The following is a 21,671-nucleotide window of genomic DNA, read 5'->3' on the forward strand; positions in this document are numbered from 1 at the left end:
TGGGTTACAGAGTGAAGTGATTTGATAGACATGGGTGCGTCACTACCATTGCTCATCCTTTATTCTATCTGTGTGAGGGTGGAGTCCAGAGTACTGGAAATGTAGTGTTTTGGGAAAGGGCTGAGCTAGAGAGGTGGCAAAGATAGAGTCTGGGGCAGAAGCAATGCCGGAGCTTGAAATAGTGGTGAAACAGAGTGAGAGAGATTAGGGCTCATGCCAATGGCACAACTGAAGGTCAAGGCAGTGCTGAGCTATTGCAGAGGTTGTGACTCACAAGTAGGGATGCCAGCTTTCCAATTTCTTAAAACCGGACACGACACCCTCCCACCCCATTGTTCGATCGCCCCCTCTCCAACCCCGGCCAGTCACTGTCTCCCTGCTCTCTCAGGACTCACCTGTAGGGTTGCCAACTTTCTACTCGCAAAAAAATGAACACCCTTGCCATGCCCTCCTCTGAGGCCTTGCCCCCCACTCACTCTATCCCCCCTCCCTCTGTTGCTCGCTCTCCCACCCTCACTAACTTGCTCATTTTCACTGGGCTTGGACTGGGGGTTGGAGTGCAGGGGGGTGAGGGCTCTGGTTGAGGGGTTCGGAGTGTGGGAGGGGGCTCTGGGCTGGGGCAGAGCTTGGGTGTGTGTGGGGGGTGTGAGGGCTCTGGCTAGGGCTGCGGGTTCTGGGGTGAGGCTTGGGATGAGGGGTTTGGGGTGCAGGAGGGGGCTCCAGGCTGGGGCTGAGGGATTCAGAAGGCAGGAGGGGTATCAGGGCTGGGGCAGGGGGTTGGGGTGAGGGAGCGGGTGCAGGCTCCAGGTGGCTCTTACCTCAAGCAGCTCCTGGAAGCAATGGCATGTCCCCACTCCGGCTACTATGCGGCAGCACACCCAGGCAGCTCTGCATGCTGCCCTATTCACAATTCCTGGACAATCGGAGCTGCAGAGGGGCACTTGGGGCCAGGGCAGTGCGCAGAGCCTTCCTGGCTGTCCCTAAGCCTAGGAGCCGGGGGGAGGGATGTGCCGCTGCTTCCAGGAGCCCTGCAGAACCACGGCACGCAGGGAGCCTGCCTTCACCCTGCTGTGCCGCTGACCGGACTTTTAACGGCCCAGTCAGCACTGCTGACCGGAGCTGCCAGGGTCCCCTTTCCACCAGGCATTCCGGTCGAAAACCAGGGAGTGGTCTTCTTTGGTGTGGTGATACTAAGAATGGGGGGAAGTGCAAAGCTGCCAGCTCTCTCAATATTATGCCAAGGACCACAGCTTCTCGGTCTGACGATTTGACAAATCTTGTGAACGTTTCCTCTTAATCAAAATGGCTGCCATCTCCTATTACTTTTTAGTAGGAAATACTACAAACCGAAAGTCTCCGCCTTCAGTTAAAACGACAGCCGTTTCCACGCAGCTTTGCGGAATGAAGTGAGGCTGCGTGTAGTAACGAGTGCTGCCATCTCCTCTTGTCCCTGGGGACGGAAGCCAAGCTGCCTGCAGGGAACACTGCCACCCTCTGGGCTCTCTGGTTAGGACTCTAGACGGTAGGGCTGCTGATAAACTGAACAAACGTTGTGAAATTTGTTTTTGGTCAGTTCTGAATTTCAAAAATATTTGCCCAGCTCTGTTGGGCAGGAAGAGACTGAGGAGATGTAATGTGCTAAAGAAGCAGAGTCAATATGAGGGGCAGGAGCTGGTAAGAGGAAAGGGAAAATATGGGGAGCAAGTAAATGTGGAGGAGCAGGAAGAGGACGTGTAAGTGGGGCTGGGGAGTAGATGGGACAGGGAGGGAAACAGGGACGGGCTAGGAGGAGGGAGAGGGAGGCGGGTTGAGGTAAGGGGGTGATGAAGAAGGGCAGAGAGTGAGAGAACTTCCTTACACTGCAGGCCATGGAGACCCACATTTGTGTGGTTTTAAGATTGAATTTTGAACCTGAAATAAATCACCCCCCTCCAAGGGCTTTGGATATCTTGACCTTAACGACTCAGGGCGGAGAAAGTGGGTTTGTTTTTAATTCCGTGGTTTTTGAGGCTGTTATAATAGCGTGGTGTTTGAGTCATGACTTTTGAACCCCAGGGACAGCAGCACTCAGGGTGCTGGGAGACAGGAAGCAGAGTAAATTCGGGACTGTTCCTGTTGAGCGCTCATCACGCGTGCCCGGGGGCGGGAGGAAGAGGCATTTGGACTCATCTCTTGGAGCAGTAGCGCAGGGGGCTAGAGGGGGTCGATCGGAAACCCCACCCCACCCCCCGAGTGTGGTAGCGGGCCAAGGGGGGGTCGGCGCCGGGGACTCTCCTCCTCTCCCGAGTGGCTCGGGGCTCCCAGATGTGGCGAGGGGACAGGCCCCAGAAGAGAGAGAGCGGAGGAAGCGGCCTCTCCCGCCCGTTCTCGCGAGAGCCGGAGAAGGGGTGGGGCGTCAGCGGGGCTATAACTGGCGACTCGGAGGTGTCGCCATTGTGAGTTGTGCAGGCGGAGGCGGCTGGGCCGCCCGCAGCGGGATGTCCGGGACGGGACCAGAGGAGACGCGACGCAGGCTCGGGTGAGTCGGGGACTGGCGTGGCTCGGGGCGGGGGGGTCCCCCTGCCTGGCCGCGGCGCGGGGGGACCCTGACGGAGGTTGAGGCCCACAATATCCATCTTGTCTCTGGGCTGTAGCGGCAGCAGCCTCCCCGCCGCCACAGTCTAAGGAGCAGGCCCGGCCGGGCCGCAGAGCAGCCGGGTCTCTACCTGGCCTGGCGAGACTCCGTTCCCCGCCGTCCCGCCCGCCAGGCTTGGGGTGCGGCACGAGCCACCAGCCCCCGCCGCCCCCTGCTGTGACTCTTCAACCCCCTCTGTCCCCAGCTCACCCGGTCTGGATCAGCCCTGCCCGTGCCACCCTCCGAACCAGCCTCAGTCTGTGCCCCCAACCCCAGGCCAGCCCCTGCTCGGGCCTGCTGAGCAGCGCAGACTCCCTCCCTGCTCCCGGCCTGACCCCTCCCCTTTCCCTCCACTGGGCCTAGGGAGCTGCCCTGTTCCCTCTCCTGACAGGGCTGGGGGAGTAGCCCCACCTTCCTGAGTGAGTCTGGGGAAGGAACTTGACCCTGATGGACTGAGTAGTCTGGGAGGGCTCAGAGTTAATCAATCGTATATCTATGCAGAAATCCCCATTATCCCTTCTTCTACCCATTACCACCACTAAGATAGAAGACTTGGGGAGGTGGGAATCGCTATTGAAGGGGAATTGATCATTGCCTTGTTGTAGGTCCCACCATGCCAGAACTAATCACTGAAGGGAACTTTAGGAAGGGTCGGGGGGGGATAGCTCAGTGGTTTGAGCATTGGCCTGCTAAATCCAGGGTTGTGAGCTCAATCCTTGAGGGGGCTTTTTAGGGATCTGGGTCAAAAATCTGTCTGGGGATTGGTCCTGCTTTGAGCAGGGGGTTGGACTAGATGACCTCCTGAGGACCCTTCCAATCCTGATATTCTATGTGCCTGAGGAAAGGGAACAAATGGTCCATAAGAGACACTTCTTCCTCCCTTCTCTCCCACTCCCCAAACTCCTGAGGCAGAGGCCTTCCTAACAGGCAGAGAGGCAGGGATGTTGGCTCTATGCACCCCCTCCACATGAAGTATTCTGGGATGGCAGAAGGGGCATAAGCACATTTCTATTGTGTAGTGCTGCATTGGCCCACTGAGGCCCTTTCAGAACTAGTGTAAGTTAAGATGACCACTCAAGCCTTCCCTATTTGCAGAATGGCTGAATTGGCCTCTGTCAGCTGTAAGAGACAGGTAAATGCATTGTCTTCACCCCCTCAGCCTGATTCTGATTAAAAACAGCACCTGATCTTAGCACCCTGGGGTGAACCAGCATCAACTCTGATCCTTTTCAGTACTTCAAAGTCCAAGTGTTCAAAAGCTATTATTAGTAAGGCCCTCCTAAAATCCCAATAGCTTTAGAAATTTCTTTGCCTTCTGTTTTTTAAATCTTTAGGGTATGCTTGGATCAGGATTTTTTTTTCTAGCTGTCATGGTTCCAGAAAAGTTACTTGAATGTTCTATTACTTAAAATCTGAGGTGGTCCCCCTTATCACATGCCTCCAAGCTAAAATTGCAGGACCCATAAGCATGGCTTCTTTTCTTGGCCCCCAACCCCCACTTCTCCCTGTGGTGGATCAGAAAGATTGTTCTTGGAATGCCAAGCTGAAGTGTTCATTTTCTCCTTCCCTTCCCAGAGCTGATGACTCTGGAGAGGCTCCAAGTCAGTGCCAGCCCCTATCATCTCTTCTCTGTGATGAACTGGTAGACTCTTAGGCTTTGGCTACACTTACACTTCAAAGCGCTGCCGCGGCAGCGCTTTGAAGTGCTAAGTGTAGTCAAAGCGCCAGCGCTGGGAGAAAGCTCTCCCAGCGCTGTCCGTACTCCACCTCCCTGTGGGGAATAACGGACAGCGCTGGGAGCCACGCTCCCAGCGCTGGGGCTTTGACCACACTGGCGCTTTGCAGCGCCGCAATTTGCAGCGCTGGAGAGGGTGTGTTTTCACACCCTGCTGCAGCGCTGCAAATTTGTAAGTGTAGCCAAGCCCTGAAACCTGGTTCTCCTTTTTTTACTGTACCTAGTGGCACTGATGGATTGTGAGAAGGGTAAGACAGTGGCTTCTTGGCTTGCCAGTACTATAGTTGAAGGAGAAACAAGGCTATCTTTTACCCCTTTGGTACACCTAAGTGTTTAGGAGGCAATGAGATTTAGAGAAGCTTCAGCCCCTCTCAAACTTACCACTGTCATAAGAAAGTGGTAAGAGATCTTAAGGGTTGCTTCTAATACTGAAGGTACTTTATTATATTAAGGAAAACAGTTATCCATGAAAATCTTCTTTTCATGTCCATTCAGTTAGGGATGTACCCCATATTTTTCAGAACTGGACATCATAAGGGCACACCACGCTGCCAGGTCAGTAGTAGATTCTTGCACTATTTATCTAGTTTCTCATTTCTTTTAATATGCAATGATTGTTTTTGGATTGTGCTGAGTACATCGTATGTCCCTCTCAGTAAAATCTGTAGCAGCTCTTCTGCAGAACTGGCTGAACACGGTCCCTACTTCTGTGCATCTTATGAGGCTCATCCCAATGGCTGTGGTTTGGCCTGGGAGTTTACTTGTAGTGACCAAAGTATCAAATGCTCCATGCCTTTTTGACTGGGGTGGACTTTGAACTGATCTGGGCAACAGTCAGTCTTCCTGGGGATTAAGTGCTAAGCACTTCCTCAGAGACCAGTCTATGGGCTTCTAAAACAAAGTTCTGGAGAGCTAAAACTTAAATCAGGGTAGGCGAGCTGAATTTCAGCGGCACTCACACTGCCCGGGTCCTGGCCACTGGTCCGGGGAGCTCTGCATTTTAACTTAATTTTAAATGAAGCTTCTTAAACATTTTAAAAAGCTTGTTTACTTTACATACAATAGTTTAGTTCTATATTATAGACTTATAGAAAGAGACTTTCTAAAAACATTAATGTATTACTGGCACGCAACACCTTAAATTAGAGTGAATAAATGAAAATTCGGCACACCGCTTCTGAAAGGTTGCCAACCCCTGACTTAAATTTTGGTGCCTAGCCAGTTGCTAGCTTTTAACATACAGTCTACCAAGTTATTAATTGGCTGAACACTTTATAAAAAAAATACTTGTAAAATTTTAGTTAACTGTTTTCGGTACCACAAATCTACTTTAAATGTTTTCAGTGTAACTGTCTAATCCTTAAGTGTCTAAATGGATTTTAGAACTTGCAAAAGTGTGCTACTTTGAATCCTACTGAATCCATGTTCACTCATTTCTGCCACAATTGAGATCGGAGTTGGGTAAGGTCCCAGTGCCCCTCTGAGTAAAAATCCAAAATGGTTTCAGTTGAGGTTTCCTTTTCAGTGTGATTTGTCAAGTGAACAGACAGTGCTGTGTACTTGTGTAATTTGCAGGTATTGCTGTAGCTAGTAAAATGCTGTAGTGAGGGTGTCAGGGAATAGAGGAATGTTGTCAGTCAAGGAAGCCTATTTAAGTTAAGTATGGTCAAACCCAGTAATTATACACACAGCTGTCAAATGAATATATTTTAGCACTAGTAAGACAACAGTATATTTTCTCTACACTGTTTGTGGAACACAATTATGTAACATTGTAATGCAATGGTAATTTGAATATCTAAAATTACATTTATCACTTACATTAAGTCCCCTTGGACACAGTTTTGCAGTGGGTTCCTCCCCCCCACATGTAAGATTGTGCTCAGATTCCTGGTACTAACGCTACTAACTTTTGTTGGGTTTAAAACAATCCTTAAGTCATGTGTTTACCTTTAAGGTAGTTAAATTGTACTGGTTAATATGAGAATACTCAAGGGCTCATCTGCACATGAGGCATTTGGGAAAAGCTATACAGAAAAAATTAAGAACTCAGTGTCTGAAATAAAAGTATGTCTACACTACAGGATGTGATTTCTAAAGTGCATCAATATGTCACACACTTAACTGGTCCACATAAACCCTGCTGGTATGTACTAACAGTTCCCCAGTGTGCTTTAACATAGTACTATTTGAAACATTACTTATTCTGGAATAAGTCCATGTGAAGACAGTCTAGAATAGCTATTCTGTTTTAAATCACTCTTATTCTTGCATCTATGTGTAGACAAGACCTAAAGTGCTAGAACTGGAAAATGAAATGATTCCATGTAGGAATTTAATTTTTTCTAAGTGTCTTAAGTTAACATTCAAAATATCTAGCACAATCTAGGGAGCCACTGATTCTGACACAGATTTTTGTGAAACTTTTATTGTGACAAATACATGGAAATCCTGCAAACTATACTGTAACTTCTTCCCTTGGTGGATGTAAAATGTTATCAAATCAGAATAAGTTTCAAGTCATGCATGCCAGGAAAAGCTTTAAAACATGAACTGAAGCCATGTCTACCCTCTGGGTACTATAGCAGCATAGTTATGCCAGGATGATCCTGTAGTGTAGATACAGCCTATGGCACTAGAAGAGCTTTTTCCATCGCTGTAGGAACACTATGGCTTCATCTACATTAGCACTTTTGTTGGTCTGGGGTGTGAAAACCCCCACCCCTGACCGACAAAAAAGTTTGACAAAAGCTTGGTTGTGGACAGCGTTATGTTGGCAGGAGACACTCTTCTGCTGACATATACCGCTGCTTGTTAGGGGTGGCTTAATTATTCTGGCAGGAGAGCTCTCACCCGCTGGCATAGAGCAGCTACACAGGAGACCTTACAGCAGCACAGCTGCACTGCTGTAAAGTCTGTAGTTTAGACAAAACGTACCTTCCCGAGTGACGATACCTAGCTCAACGGAAGCATTCTTCCATCAACCTAACTGCATTTCCGCTAGGGGTTTTATCGGCATAGCTGCATTTCTTAGGGGTGTAGCTTTTTCATACCCCTGAATGCTGTAGCTATGTTGATGTAAATTTTAAGCATAGACCAGGCCTGAGTGCCCAATGTCTGTCTGAATCTGCAAAGGGCATGAACAATAGCTAAGAGGTGTGAACTGCCCAGTCATCTGAATTCAGAAGCATGCTGCTACCTAAGGAGGGTGGTATTATGGCAGGATCATTATTTGGGAGAGGGGTGATAGTGGGTGGTCTTGTGGATTAGTACCCTAGGCACAGATTTCCTTAATTTAACCCTGGTGTGAGTGCAGGTGGTAGTACAGAATGAGGCCCCTCTATCTTCCCCTTTCTCTGCACACCTAAGTAGCGTGTTTGTGTCCTTGTTCCTTGCACACATTCCTGGGATAAAGAAACTGACAAAGCTCATGCCACTTTCATGCTGCTGCTTAGAAAGCACTACAAGGATACCATCCAGAATAGAGGTAGGAAGAGAACTGAAGGAGACTTGCAAAAGGAAGAGAGAGCAGCAGCAGTGCAGTAGCAATGTAATTACTTTGAGAGTTTCTCAACCCACTTTTTGGACCTGCACGGAGTGGGATGGAACACTGATAGTACCTTTAGTCCCTTGGCTAGACTCTCTTCAGTCAGGTGTCTAGCCAACTGAAGTAGAAGTGCTGATGCTGTAGGAGTAATGCATGGCTCTGACACAGGAAAGTATAGAGGAAGGAAGTTTAAAAAAACCTATTTGCCTTCCTGCCAAAGGAAAGTCTGCGGCTAGATGGACTGGGGGGGAAGACCTCTAAGAGGTGGGGGAAATGTTAAACCGGGGTAGATCTGGTGGAAAAATGTGAAAAACCAAAAGGTAATTTAGCCAAGACCTAGCAGAGAGAAACAATTTTTTTTGTGTGAGGGAGATTGTATGTATTTGTAATCTGCCTCAGTATGCCATAGGTAACTAATGCTTTACACTTACTTGGCATCTCTTATCAAAGGATCACCAAATAACTTATAAACAGGTGGTGGTGAAGTATTATCCTTATTTTACAATAGGAAAGCCAAGGTAAAACATGATGCAGTTTGCCATTAACTTGCTATATGACCATAAGGTAATTCTAGAATTAAAAGATAGCTCTCCTGGTTCCCAGGCCTGTGCTTTAAAAATTGCTATATAAAGCATGCATGCAGTAAGTATTGATGACAAACTTAACATACCTATCTGTTGTTGCATTCTATACTACCAACAACAACAAAGGGGGGGAAGGGAAAATAACTTTTGTCTCATGTAGAACACTGAGAATGGAGTCTAAACCTTCAAGGATTCCTCGAAGGATATCAGTTCAACCCTCCAGTTCCTCCTCTTTAAGTGCCAGAACATTGTCTGGAAGCAGAGGAAGCAGTTTAACTGATGCATATCATACAAGAGAATCTTCACTGAGACTGGATTCTGGATGTCAGGTAAGACACTTTATATTTGCTTTTAGAAGTAACACCTATATCTGCCAATTTTGTGCAGGATTCTTAAGATTAATTTCAAGGGCACTATAAGGAGGAATTTCAACATGTTTTTTCATACAAACAAGATAAATACAAATATTTGGCCTTGTAGTGGTAGTGCTTTGCACTGCCATGAAATGGCCTAGAGTCACTTCGTTTTACCATCTTTCCCCACCACTGTTGGTATGTAGTATTTTAAATCAGTGCCTGAATAAAGAACATAATTAAATGAGTCCTATGCATATCCTTTGTCTAGCGGGATGGTGATTATAGGATCTTGGAGGGAAATCTGTTTAAGTAAAATTGGGATCTTCTGGCTTTACAGGGAAGTGGGGACCATAAGTTTTAGTATTGCCAGAGCACAGCATTTGTTATAGAGAAGTGTAAAATGTCTCAACTCTAAAAATGATAGCACAATTAATAAGCTATACCTGATCTGTTGTATTTAACTGTTTGTTCTGTCTGAAGATTATATGGCATGAATGAGGATATAAAGGAGTGAGAAGGCTTTCAGGCTTCAAGTCATTCTGCCAGCATGCTAGCAGAACTAGAGATAAAAGCATAAGGGGTGCTAACTAGAACATTCTCTGAAGGCTGAGTTATGTCTAGAATGGGGTGCTTCAACATGGTATACTAACAGCTGATTCATTAGCCCTTTGTCATGTTTCTCATTTTAGTTTACACAAGTGTGTAAACAGACAATACTGTACATAAGTTATTTCTATCTAAATACATATGAAACAAGCTGAATTTAAAGGCACCTGTATTGATTTATATTTTAAGTTGTATTAAAATATGTAGAATCTGTTTGGCCCACACAATTGTGCTTAGGTTTGTGTCCCTCCTGTGTAATAAGGTATAGCACCACTGTCTTGAACAAGACTGTTCAGTAAACTAGAAAACACTTTAAGGATTAACCTGTATATAAGTAGATTTGGGGGAAGTCTTAGATGCAAGATATTGGCCAGTGAGTTCTTTCATGTTACACTTCAGTTAATGATTTGACACTTTGATTTTAATAAAACTCCTCCTATGCTATTCAGAAAAGAGATTCTCTAAATTCCTCTTAGAAAAGAAATCTTGCAAGTGTAAATGTGTACCAAGATGTGTGTTAATGCTTAGTACTCATAACTCATTCTCACAAAGTGCTTTACAAAGGTGGGGAAACACTTTTTTAGATGTGGAAACTGACTTGCTTGGTGTGTAACATCAGGTATGGCAGAACAGAGAATAGATCCCAAGTCTAATTCCCAACCTGATGACCTGTATATTGGACCACACTGCCTTGGCTCATCTAGTAATCATGGACCAACTTTCTGTGGAAGTGCACTTTTGGGACTATGACTTGGCTTACATAGGAGTAGTCTTTTCCTTATTATCAGGGATTTTTTTTACAACACTTGCTTGGCTTCACTTCTGTTTATTCCTCATTGTCTTGTCTAATAGTTGTTTCAGTGATTAACTCAAATGAGGAACACATCAGTGCTATCCTTCTAGAAAAGGAAATGTGGAGGTATACAGCTGATGTAACCTTCCTTCAGTTGGTAAAGAAAATGCTAGCTGTGACTGACTATGAAAGTGTATGTCTATCTGCTCATCTGATAAATAATGAGGCATACATCCCTGTTTTCTAAAACCAGATGGCTAAATGGTGTAAAATTTTTCACAGGATTGCTTTTTTGATGCCCTCTTAATTTGTTGTTTAGTTCTTCATACATTTTTAAATAAGAATGTTCTGAATTGGGGCTCTGAATGCTTTTCCTTCAACTCAAACATTACCAAACTTTATGTAGAGAGGCAGGTGGATCTGATGCGAAGGATAGGGTGTTTTTTTAGAAACTTTATTTAGGGTCATTTGATTTAGCCATTCATGTTATAACAGAATTTGTGCTCTATACACAAGGTTGGTTGATGGGGTTGCTGAAAGAGCCTGGTGCACATAAAACTTGAACTAGCAGCTACACTTCGATTTCCGCCCCCCCAGCACAGAAGGGGAAAAAAGTTGCTGTGCTGATAGTGTGCCATGATGAACACTTAGCACTCCCACTGCTTCTAGATAAGCAGGTCCACTTCCCCTCCCAAATTAAGCACTAAAAACCTGGGAAATTAATATACAAAATCTGTGAAATAGATAGCGTTACTGCACACACAGAATATTTGACACAAACCCACAAAAGCAAGGAAGTTAAAAGTTAAGCCACCTAACAGTACATACCCTCTATTCCACTCACAAGCACACACCTAACCATTACCAAAAGTACCATATGACACACTAGCTCTGCTTCCCTGCCTAGGGATGCCAGCCTATCATCCCCTCCCTCTACCCACAACCCTTTACCAAACTCCTCTCTCCAAACACAGCCAACTACACCATCAAACATCCACAACTGCTGTTGATGGGGAGAAATAATTTGGGTAAAAGGGCTCGTGCAGAAAGTTTAAAGGTAAGCAGAATTAGGGTTTTGGTAGGTGGTCAGTGGCATATATTAGTTGTGGTAATGGTAAGATGTGCACCTTTGGGTGAAACAGTAGTTCCGTTGAATGGCTTAACTCTTTTTTGTGTTTGGTAGTCAGGGTTGCAATACGCACGCACCAAACAACTCAGTAGGTATTTTTAATTATACTGTAGCATTTGGAATCCCTAAGGCTTGGGTCTTTGTTGTGCTAGGCCATGTACAGGTGACTAAGAAACAGACCTCTTTTACCACAGGAGCAGCCCATAAAAAACATGTAGACTGTGAGGTTTTTTATTTAGTTTTCTACCTTCCTCTCCTCATCCACCTCACCCTCACCCTGAAGTCTTCAAAGTACTCATTTCAGACAATTCTGACCTTTCCTTTGAGGGTCCACAGAAGTTACAGCCCTCCTCTACTCATCTCTATTAAACTGTCCCCAAAGCTTAGAGTTTGTAGTACAATGTGTGTCCTAGCACTGCTCTTAAGACGTTTTGGTTTACATTGAAATGGAGGCATTGTCTTACACAGTGGAAACTAGAAGGAGACGAAAGTGTGGTTTGTTATGCTTCATCTTAACTTTTTGGTAATTTAGCAGCATTAAGACTCTATAAATAGAAGCACTCTGAAACTACTTTTAGTTAGTCTCTCTTGCTCTGAAAGACGACATATACAAGAAGGAGCTGGAAGGATTCAGGGCTTTACATTCTTTCCTAATTTGCAGTAACTTATTTGTGATGGATGCATTTTGCAGAAACTATATAGGAATACATCTAAGGTAGAGGGTTAGCATTGGAATTTTTTACACAAATTTCTTAAGCAAATTGCTTGGGGGAGAAAGCAATGCTTAATTTATTAAACAAATTAAATCCTGCAGGCCATGATTTGTGGTGTTAAAAGTAGCACAGTTGGTGGAGATTAAATCCCTTAACATGTTTACACCTAAAAGTTTAACAAGAGAACAGATACTTATTCAAGGCTAGTTGGCTCAGTTTGTCCTGGTCACTTGGTATCTGAACCCCTAAGCAACAACACTTTGCTCCTTGAGTAACTGGGTCACATAAGTCTGAGTCTGCTCCAACAGTCAAACTAAGAAAGCAGGCCTTTTAACATAGGCTCAAGCTCCAGAAGTCAGATGTTCAGTCCCTTCTGACTGTCCATCCAGGAGCATTGTGTTACATAAGCCATTTCTTGGATTTAGTTTTCTGAGTACTAGATCATTCAAGTTACCATGTATAGCTCAGTAGGTATATAGCCATGTATCTTGCCTACATTCCTGTGTCTTGTATACAGGACTTTCCAGGCATATTGGATGCAGAGTATGGCTTATGCATAGGTAGAACATTTTCAACATGTTCACTCAGAGTAAGGCTAGAGCTCCTGAGCTCTGCTGCTAGCTATACCACTGATTCATTACATAGCCATGGATCAGTCACTTGCCTCACTTCCCCTTAAAATAGGGATGATGCATATGTCTCTACATGTAGAACCATTTTATCAGTATTCATATGGTGCTGTAAAAATGTTAAGTTTAATATGTTTTGACAGGTTATTTCTAAACAAATTAGACAATTTTAGCGATGACCTATTCAATTTTTGCCCTTTTCTTGGTTAAATTGGAATACCATTCTTGATCTCATCGTAACACTCTAAGGTCTGGAATCCAGGGGCAAAGTCTACATTGTATGAATTTTGCACTGAGTCAACGAAACTTACTGCAGACTTCATGTGTTGGTACTTGGATACCTCTACCCCGATATAATGTGACCTGATGTAACAGTAATTCAGCTATAACGTGGTAAAGTAGTGCTCCAGGGTGTGTGTGTGTCTGCGCACTCCGGTGGATCAAAGCAAGTTCGATATAACACTTTCACTTATAATGCAGTAAGACTTTTTTTGGCTCCCGAGGACAGCATTATATCGAGGTAGAGGTGTATAGAGCCAAACTTTCTCATGTGACCTCAGCTGTCAAAGGAATTTTAGGAGCAGATTCCAGTGTTGCTACAAGTACAGATTTCAAGGGACCAGGTAAACTGAGTAAGATCATCCTGAATAAGTAGTAATAAATGTAGCCAAATAGGAACAGAACTGACAGGTCACTTCAAGATTTGAGTCTGAAACCTGACTCAAAATTATTACTAAGAGCTGCTGCAGCTGCATAATAATTACCTTCAAAATGGGGTGCAGTGGTTTTTCTTTTTTTAACAATTGGATACCAGGTAATGATCTTGGAATAGAATGGAAGAAAGTTATACCCACATACAAAATCTTCTTAAAACCAAAGAGCATTCATAATTGAAAAGCTTACCTCATAATAGGAAAATTAACTTTGAGACAGAACAAATCAGAAATGTAAAAGTTGGTATAGTATAAATTTTAATGGAAGTAGCCAATAATTTAAGACCATCCATCTAGGTACTGTAGTTTTCCCAAGATTTCAAATAGATTTTACACGTGGAACTAAATAGGATGTTAACGGCCTATAGGCATGACATGGTTAACAGGCTAAAAGTCAAGCCAAACAAAGATGCACTTGTATCCTCCAGCTGTCTGAGGAAGAGTGGAAATAATTTGACAGTAGTAAATGATCTCTGTGTAGTCTAACTGTCAGAGTCACCAGGCCAGCGCTCTGGAACTACTCCATACAAAGCCAATCGGTACTCTGGTGTAGCGTGCCTCCTCTCTGAGCATATTTTTACCAGGGAAGAAGCTTCCTCGGTCTGACCTTGGAGCATTCAGCATCCCCTTCCTCCCTGTGTGCTTCCTGCAATAAGTCCGCCCAGGCAGGGCTCCTGGGGAAGCCAGAGGGCCCTGCACCACAACTCCTGTGGTCAGCCAGCATGTAGAACAGAAGGGTTTATTAGCTGTGTTCCTGTCAACATAGAACAGAGCTTGCTGTCACAGGTGTCAGTGACTTTTAGCCAAGTCCATGGTGAGTCCTGGGCCAGACAGCCTGGACTCCCACTCTTCTAGTCTCCACAAGCAGACTGCCAAGCTACCAGTGATCTGACCTCCAACATACCCATCACTGCTCCTCCTCTGTCCTGCTTCCAGGGCAAAAGGTATCACCTGGTCACACACCCCTCCTGGGTCTCGGGTTACAAAGGGCACTGGCCATAGCATACACAGCTAGAAGCAGCAAAGAATCCTGTGGCACCTTATAGACTAACAGACGTTTTGCAGCATGAGCTTTCGTGGGTGAATACCCACTTCTTCAGATGCAAGTCTTGCATCTGAAGAAGTGGGTATTCACCCACGAAAGCTCATGCTGCAAAACGTCTGTTAGTCTATAAGGTGCCACAGGATTCTTTGCTGCTTCTACAGAACCAGACTAACACGGCTACCCCTCTGATACTATACACAGCTAGGCAGCCTCACCTGCCCTGAAGGCCTCTGCAAAAGTTGCACCCATTTCCCCCCTCCAAAATATTGGCGCAGTACACAGGGAAACAGAGCTACACACAGTATTAGTATAGGACAGTAAGACACTCCTGCAACATAAGATGAATAAAACTCCACTTTGTCACAGTAAGTGTCAGAAGTCAGTTTACATGATTTACAGGTTTAAAAGTAAGAGCATTATAAACGCAAGTTTGGTTTGTTATACAAACCTTTCATAAGTTTTGTGAAACTTGCTAGCAAAATATCTTAAATCACTTCCCTTTCCTACAAATAAGTGGTTTTTTTTTTTTTTTTTTTTAATTAAAGTGGGAGTTTCTGGGAGCAGCTTTTTTTTTTTTTTTTTTACAAAGACCCTGATTTTTGTGCTGCCTTTTAGGGCCTACTAAAACCTCAGAATTCCTTTCCTTAAACAAAGGAAGTAACTCCCACCCCCACCTTTTAATGTAGTGTTCCTGCTTTAATTACTCACATTCAGTTTGTTTGGACTGCATAGTATTTGTGTGAAACTCTAGGGTAAGACTGTTTGTTCAGCACCATAAAATAAGTGGTGTATGTCATTTACACCAGCACTTCATAAACTTAAGTGGGAACATAAGAAACTGCAACTTCTGATTTTGGTAATGCAACAAATTTGATTTTTAAAAAACACTAAAAGTCCAGCATCTCTCCTACTATACTGAGAAAAAACCCTTTAACGGGAGTTCTTAAAATTACGAAAAAATAAACTTAGACTTAAAGAACCCTTAAACACACACTCCAATCTTGGAGAACATTTTCTAAGATTTAGCCTTGATTGTGGTTAAACAGTTGCAAAAAAGAAAGCAGAATACCCCTTTACAAAACCATAAACACTAAGTCTCTACCTTTGGGCAGAGACCAAGTATGGACAATTTCAGACCCAAATGTAGTAGTGCCACCCTCCAGTGCTAAAAATGTCATGAGCTGAATCTCAAAGTGGCTTTAAAGTTATGAGATTTAAAAAACAGAACTTTCCCATTAGATTCTGGTTTCTGAGCCATTCTGGTGCACTGGGGTCATATTTTCATTGTGTGAAGCATGGGGACTAGAAATCTTTTAACATGAAAGCTGAAATTGTCAGGTTTTCATTAGCTGGAGAATAAAAAGAAAAATATTGCAAGACTTGGCAAGCAGCAAGTGACATGCCTCAGTAGAAGTTATGAACACATGTAACTGACTTTTTACAAAACAAAAGCACAGCTGTTTATTAAAGTTGGATAACTTTTGAATTTCCCAGTTATGAGAATAGTTTAAGATTTTAAAAACTTAATTTTGAAATTAAAGTATTTTAGAAAGTGATTCCAGAAGCTCATCACAAAAGGAGTACTTAAAAGATTAAGCTTCCACTTTAAATAATTTCAAAGGGCTATGGGATCTTAAAGGAAAGCTAATAAACTTTGTAATGTTTTACATATGGGAATAAACATTATGGATATCTCTTAGGAGTAACTTAATAAAAAAAGACATGATTTACTCCCTTGAGGAAAAAAGGCTGTCTTTATTTAAATAGATTGTCAGGTGTCATTAGAAATGGCATTTGATTTTACTTCTACTGAATTTATTGGAAGTTGCCTCTAAGTGATGCTGATATGCAACCTCAAGAATGTTAACATTGTTAAAACCTTCTCTGTACTAATTGATCAGAGTGCCTAGAAATACAAAGATAGTAATTTTTGTATATATTCAGCTTTTCTCCAGAGTGTGATGTTCCAATTCTATTACTGTTAACTTCCCTATTTGTCCAGAATATGGACTGCAGCCTTTGGATGTGTTGGGAGGATGGAAAGACAAAAGTCAAATTAGTTGCAGCTACTGCCATACACTAAACTTTTCCAGCAATTTGAAGAACACTTTGTACAGAAGTTATTCAGCCAGCAGTGTTTTGCAAAGCTACCATACAGAACTGTCTTCAATATGCATGCCAAAATAGCTGTTTATAATTTCAGTCCTGTTGCACAATGTCTGGTGAGTCAGCTACATAGATCCCAACTACTAAATTTGTTTTCTCATAAAGTAACCCCCCCCCCCCCCCATGGTGATTGCTATGTTTTGCTTCCAAATGTCCCTGTAGGCCTTCTTTGGTAGGGCTCCATATAATTGCACTAGGGCTTGGCTACACTTACAAATTTGCAGCGCTGCAGCAGGGTGTGAAAATTGCTGCAAATTGCCACAGGGAGGTGAAGTACGGACAGCGCTGGGAGAGTTTTCTCCCAGCGCTGGCGCTTTGACTACACTTAGCGCTTCAAAGCGCTGCCGCGGCAGCGCTTTGAAATGCAAGTGTAGCCCACGCCCTAGAGTTGGGTAGCAAACCTATGAAGTGAAACTTCTCTAATGTACTCCCTGAGCAAGGGGATGGAGAGTCAGGATGCTATCCTTTACTCCTCTGTAGAATATATTTTTGAGGAAATATCAGAGAGAAGTAAGGAGAAGAGAGGCAGCAGAATAGGAGGGAAATGGTTGTGGCCTGTAAAGAAACAAGAACAAAGTGAATTTCATGTAGATGTTATGTGAAGTATTCTTACAGTAACAGCATTGGTTTACTTTGCTAATAAGCCACATTACCAATTTAGTTGACAAACTACCCTCCCTTGTTTCATCTGTTTTTGTTAGGATAGGATTTCTTTTAATCAGTGTGCTATTCTGTTAGCTCTTGAGGGTGGCAAAAAATGTAATTCATCATCCTGTTCGGTGTTGATGTGAACCGAACAAATGTAGTTTCGTCCTCTACTACTGCTTTGGTGTAGAAAGATGGTCTGTCTTTTGTTTTAAAAAACAAAAGTGTTTCTGCAGAATAGGAATAGTGGTATCACACCACAGGAAACATGAACTTAAAGTTCCTCTTTCCTACCCTCAAATGATAGGAGAGGGGGTGTAGAGACTTCAGCTTCCTTAAACTGACAGTTCTGCAGTTTGGGTTACAGCTGCATGTGTGACAACTATTCAGATCTTCCAGCAAAAGGATTGGGTCCTTGCTTCTCTCAGTACAAAAATCCATTAATTAACTTAATGTCAGGGAGGAATCTGAGGCAGCAGAAAAGAGAAACTAATTCTCTACCTCCTTTTCCCCTCCCCCTTCCAAAAATTACTAACAAAACAAAGCCCACAAACCTTTGCTTAGCAATTCTTCATAGATCAATCATCTATAGCTTAAGTCCAACACACTTAAAGATGGAGTGCCTGCTTTAATTTTGAAGTTTCCTGACTCTTGGTGCCACCATCTTAATATGTACTCAGTCTTCACAGAGCATGACTAAAAAGGCCATCTTTATTTAAAGTTACATGTAATATGCATGTTCTCTAGGAATCCAATCTATTGCATAGTTCCAGTAGAGACTGGGGAATTGGAGAAGCTCATGAAACTCCTTGGAAGCTTACTAGTTCCTCTCCAACTCACTACTCGGGGACACTTGATCGTCCATGGTCTGGAAGATTTTTGGGAAGCAGAAGCAGATTGGTGAGATTTGATAATATATAAAATATATGGGAACAGAAGTTTTAACTTACAAATCTTCCAGGTCAAAAAACCCGCTAGTAGGAATCTGCTGCTATGATGCTTAAAATAAGTTTGGTAGACTTAATCAAGTTAAGAGTGAGAGGGGAGGACAGGAAAGAAGAGGACTGGAGTTGTTAACAGACATGTATACAGCAATTATAAAGAATGACTTGAATTAGATTTGTTTTAGATTAGTTTACAAATAGTTAAGGCTAAGATTTTCATGGGCAACAAACAAAAATTTACAGAAGCTGTGACCTGTCTGACTTTTGCTGCTGCAGCTCTATGGTTTCTCCTGCCACTATGGTGGCTGGGAGCTGCAGGGTCCCCCATCCCCGCATGTGAGGCTGTCATCTGTCACTGGAACCCTGAGGAGGCTGTCACCTGTTGCAGGAACCCACAGGGGGACCCTGAGGAGACTGTTGCCGGAACCCCGCTGGCTGCCAGCTTCAGTCCCACAGCCCCAGAGGCTGAAGCAAAAAGTGTCTCAGGTCTCTGGAAGTCATGGAGTCTGACCTTTGACATAAACTAGTTGCATTTAAATACTTACAACTAGTTAAATATAAATTTTGAAGGGGACATGCTCTGCAAATCCTCCATTTTAAAATTATAGGAGTTGTATGCATAATAGGGGTTATGAATAGACTCTTAAATGTGTATTGTGGCCTAACACTATGGCACTCCCATGGCTCCATTCCTCCTTGGAGTGAGGCAATAGTTTTCAGAGTTAAGATGAATATGGGGAACTCTTGTTTTAGGCTGCTTGCTGATTCAGACAGCCACCTATTACACCCTGATCATGTTTTCCAGTTACTATGACCCTCATGGTTGCATACTTTTAAAATGGAAGCTGAAATTAATATGTGACTCCAGGAACTGGGGCCTGAAGTGTCTGCCTTCATCTGGGCCTGGTCCCCACACTGAATTGACGCTTGCTATTTATGACATTTTATGCATAATACTGAAGTCAAACATTTTTAAAAAGTTAGTAGTAAGACAGGACATTGGACAAGCCATAAAGGTCTGTGGCCTCTTAAAATAGGGAGATGTTTGGAAACTTTGCCAAGAGAGAACAAGTTTAAACAGGGTTTCTTTCACCAATTTAAAAGGTGAAGGTAGTCAGAGTGGGTGAGAAAACAAATGTGGGGCTGCCAATCTTCAAGGGAAATAATGGTGAAAGACTGTGCATGTAGTCAAAGTGCAAACTGCCTGTGCTTATAAAAGGCCTGTCCCTGTAGTTAGTAGGCACTGCAAGCTTTTCAAACTGGTATTTTTTTCCTTAAAATTTAATTTTTTTCCCCCTAAAGTGACTTTTGAGCTGCAGTGCGAAGGAATGTTGCACCACACAGTACTTTCTGAAATTGTTGCTTTTAGATTAGCTTCATTGAGCAATGTGTGTGATTCAGTCTGATTGCTAAACAGGGTTATGAATCCTGTTTTGTATTTGGTTTGGGAAGCTAGTTTCTATTTTTTTTTTTAAATGACAGGGAGGAGAAATGTCTAGTACAACTCCCAGTCATAAAAAGTAAAAGCAGGTGCTTTGCATAAACCTTATATAAAAAATAAGCCTTTCCTTAACCTCTTCAAATACATTTGAATTGTGATTTATAGGGAGGATCTCCAGTAATTAGGACAGGAAGGTGAAGTATCAAGGCAAATTGTAACTGGCTGACACATGAAGTTGTTATGTTGTTCTGGTTACACAAATCTTAATAAAACTATACATGTATGCCTCATTTTCTCAGTGCTAATAATTTTATAATTCTGCCTCTTAACTTGTATTAGTGACTAGCAGTCAATTGTGGTCTACTGCTGAATGTATAACTTGCGGTTCAGTGTTATGACTAAATAATAAACATTTTATCCATGCTCTCAGTCTTCAGAAGCAAGAGATTTAACTGCTAGCCCAAACCTATAACTTTAGGTCGCTAAAAACAGATATATTTTTCCCAAATTAAAAACAATAAAATGAGTTAAAAGATGGAATTGAGCCATTAAAGCTATTAACTGTAAAGGCCATTATGATCTTTACTGTCTTTTAAAAAATGTAGACAATATGAAAAGTCACTTTGCTGTGACACCTTCATGTAGTCAAACATGGCTTAGTGACAGTGTTCTGCATATCGGAGGGAAATGCTTTTCAGTGTTACAAAACAGGTAGTGTAATGGGGAACAGAGTTCTTAAGAAAAATTGATTTAAACCCTGGGGTTGGAAGGAGAGGTTGGCGGGGGGGGGGGGGGAGAAGGAGCTAATCAAGGCTACTGGCATAAGTCCTAAAATACAGCTAAAGGACTATTTTTACTAAATCCTTTTAACTGTTTAACCAAGTCATATGCTTACTCTGAGGTAAATTAGCAGCTTCTCTATAGCACTCATAGTATCTGTGCACCTTTTCTACATTGACTAATTTGCTTATAAAAACAATGCAAATTGTCTTGCTGACTTTACCAAGCTGGTTCTAGCCATATATAGATAGATTTTAAAGCTGGCTTTTACAGGTAAAAAGCTTAAGTGAAACTACTTTCATAACAGTTTTATTTTTATTTTTTTAAACAAATAGTCTACATCCTCCTCCTCTCCTCTTTCATCTACTTGGTATGGTGAATCTGAGAGAACTCAGGGAGCATACTCAAGACTACATAACCAGCAGCGGGATAGTGATTCAAAGAGACCTAAGCTTTCCTATACATCTACCTCTTCTGTGAGAAGTAATGGCTTAAATACAGTTTCAGGTAAGAGATGCATTACTAGTGCTAAATAATATGTATAAAATGTAGTTCTGAACATCAAGCTTTTATCAAGCTGTAAATATCCACTGATAAATATTGAGGCTTTAAATACTTAGATTCAAAATTAACTTTAAACAGTAGAAACAAAGTGTTTTCACAATTTTGGTATCTTCAGTCTAGGAAAATATTAACTTAGTGTTTTGAAGAGACCACTGTATTAAAATCATTTTAGTAGAAAACATCCTGTTTAAAGGTGAATGGAGTGACTAAGAACCAAAATGTCAGAGTCCTAAGGAAGAGAGTCTGCAGCTGTTTATGGGTGCAGTTTGGCACTAAAATTTAACAGGTACACAAGAGCAGTAGGGCATGTGGGAGCAAATTCTTCCCTATATCCTAGCTCTACCTTTCACACAATCCTAAATACCCCAGCTGGCCAAAGTACTATGGGCCGAGGTGGAGCTAGAAGCAGAATCATCTTTTAGCATGGGCTAAAGGTGGCTATCTTTACAACAGAGCTTTCAAGCCAGTATTAGACAACATTGAGCTGATATGATTTTAGATTCTTAAGAGAGTGCTTAATCTAATTACCGCTGGAGTTAAGGTTGTAAATATGTATCTAGAATGTCTGTGGGGTGTGCATAGAATTTAATACTCAGTTTAAGTATAGCAGCTAAAACTAAAGTTGAAGGTAAACTTAAAAAAAATTAGAAGGTTATGAAAATACCAA

The 21,671-nt window shown here is 42.8% G+C and overlaps 2 protein-coding genes across 12 annotated transcripts in view; one reads left to right on the forward strand and one right to left on the reverse strand.

The window, feature by feature from the left end:
• The window catches only part of BAZ2B (bromodomain adjacent to zinc finger domain 2B), a 334,995-nt gene extending 333,541 nt beyond the window's left edge, over positions 1-1,454 (reverse strand). Inside the window, exon 1 of the mRNA XM_044978298.1 lies at positions 1,348-1,454. The gene's annotated coding sequence lies outside the window, so the exon portion shown is untranslated. The remainder of the gene's footprint in view (positions 1-1,347) is intronic.
• MARCHF7 (membrane associated ring-CH-type finger 7) overlaps positions 1,388-21,671 on the forward strand; it is a 35,792-nt gene continuing 15,508 nt past the window's right edge. For 2 of the 11 annotated variants that reach the window (XM_044978310.1, XM_044978315.1), the window contains exons 1-4: positions 2,339-2,518; positions 8,641-8,809; positions 18,023-18,175; positions 20,776-20,947. In XM_044978310.1, coding sequence (XP_044834245.1) covers positions 2,478-2,518; positions 8,641-8,809; positions 18,023-18,175; positions 20,776-20,947 — 535 coding nt within the window. In that variant the 5' untranslated portion in view covers positions 2,339-2,477. Of the gene's footprint in view, positions 1,523-2,324; positions 2,519-4,844; positions 4,905-8,640; positions 8,810-18,022; positions 18,176-20,775; positions 20,948-21,671 lie in introns of those variants that run through there. The other 9 variants (XM_044978311.1, XM_044978312.1, XM_044978313.1 and 6 more) reach the window with 9 other exon arrangements.

This window comes from Mauremys mutica, chromosome 10 (genome assembly GCF_020497125.1).
Source record: "Mauremys mutica isolate MM-2020 ecotype Southern chromosome 10, ASM2049712v1, whole genome shotgun sequence".
NCBI lineage: Eukaryota > Metazoa > Chordata > Testudines > Geoemydidae > Mauremys > Mauremys mutica.